Consider the following 1,085-nt stretch of genomic DNA (forward strand, 5'->3'; position numbering starts at 1 on the left):
GGCATGGAAGCGACGTGAATCGGGCGCGCTCACCTCCTCCCCGCGGCCGTGCAGAGCCTTGGCACTCTTGCTGGAGCCCGCGCAATCCCCCAGGCGCGGGGTCAGGTGGACGCCGGCGTGGAGCGCCCAGAGGGCGGGGTGGGGTGGGGGGAACGCCCTGTCGTCTGGGACGCCTCCGCATACTACCTGTTGGGCGAACCCTGGCATTCCAGTGTTGGTTGTCACTTCAGCAACTGATGGGTTTCCGGGGGAAGTAAACGGAGTCGCTAGTGGCTGGAAGGGCTGTTATCAGGGTCAGTGGAAGGATATCACCGAGACTGTTGTAGCTGTGCCGCAGTTGAAAAGTTACTTCTCAAAGAGTGGGTTGTTTGCATATTAAATGAGGCCCTTATGTTGTAAGGGGGAAGGAGATGTGTTTTTCTCAGAGATCTTTTAAGAAATTTCTGTTTCCAGTGACTCATTTCCGGTCACCTTTTAATAAGATTTGTTTTAAGGGTTGTGGGGAGAGGTGCCTACAGCTTCTTCACTCCAGAAGAGAGGAGCTAATACTTGTTGATCTAGAGAAGGAGCTCGTAGTCGGGGTTGGTTAAATGCCAAATGACAGATGGTTGTGTCCAAAACCTAGAGGGAAAAAACCACCACCAGGTCCTCCTAGACATTGGTAGTTGGGTACGTCTCTGCAGGGAGACGGGGATGAAAACACTGCGTTACTTAGGATTACAGCTGCTCTTTTTTTTTAACTCTGAAAATTTAAGTATTTTAAGATGTATTAACAGTTTGCTAAGTGGGAACTGGACAGATGAAAAGCATGGGTGGGTGGGTGTGTGTAATTAAAGCTTGCTTTTTAACCACAAGACAACTTTGGGAAGGCTGCTCTTTTAGGAAACTCTGTGTAACAGTGGAGTGTTAAAATTGTGAACTCTCTGCCAATTAACACTTACCATTGCTACTCTCCTGTCCAAATTTAGATGAATTTATTTAGAGTGAGATTTTTTAAGGATGTCTGTGAAGTTTGGAGTCACATTATATTTTTGCTCTTTATCCTAAGAATAATTTGGTCTGTGGCCTCAATTTAGTTAAAATCT

General features: G+C 47.0%; 1 protein-coding gene across 1 annotated transcript in view; it reads right to left on the minus strand.

The window, feature by feature from the left end:
- Positions 1-207, minus strand: part of DBX2 (developing brain homeobox 2) — a 40,606-nt gene extending 40,399 nt beyond the window's left edge. The window contains exon 1 of the mRNA XM_011967435.1: positions 34-207. Coding sequence (XP_011822825.1) covers positions 34-207 — 174 coding nt within the window. The remainder of the gene's footprint in view (positions 1-33) is intronic.
- Between the last annotated feature and the right edge of the window lie 878 nt (positions 208-1,085).

This window comes from Mandrillus leucophaeus, unplaced genomic scaffold (assembly GCF_000951045.1).
Source record: "Mandrillus leucophaeus isolate KB7577 unplaced genomic scaffold, Mleu.le_1.0 Scaffold1197, whole genome shotgun sequence".
Taxonomy (NCBI): Eukaryota; Metazoa; Chordata; class Mammalia; order Primates; family Cercopithecidae; genus Mandrillus; species Mandrillus leucophaeus.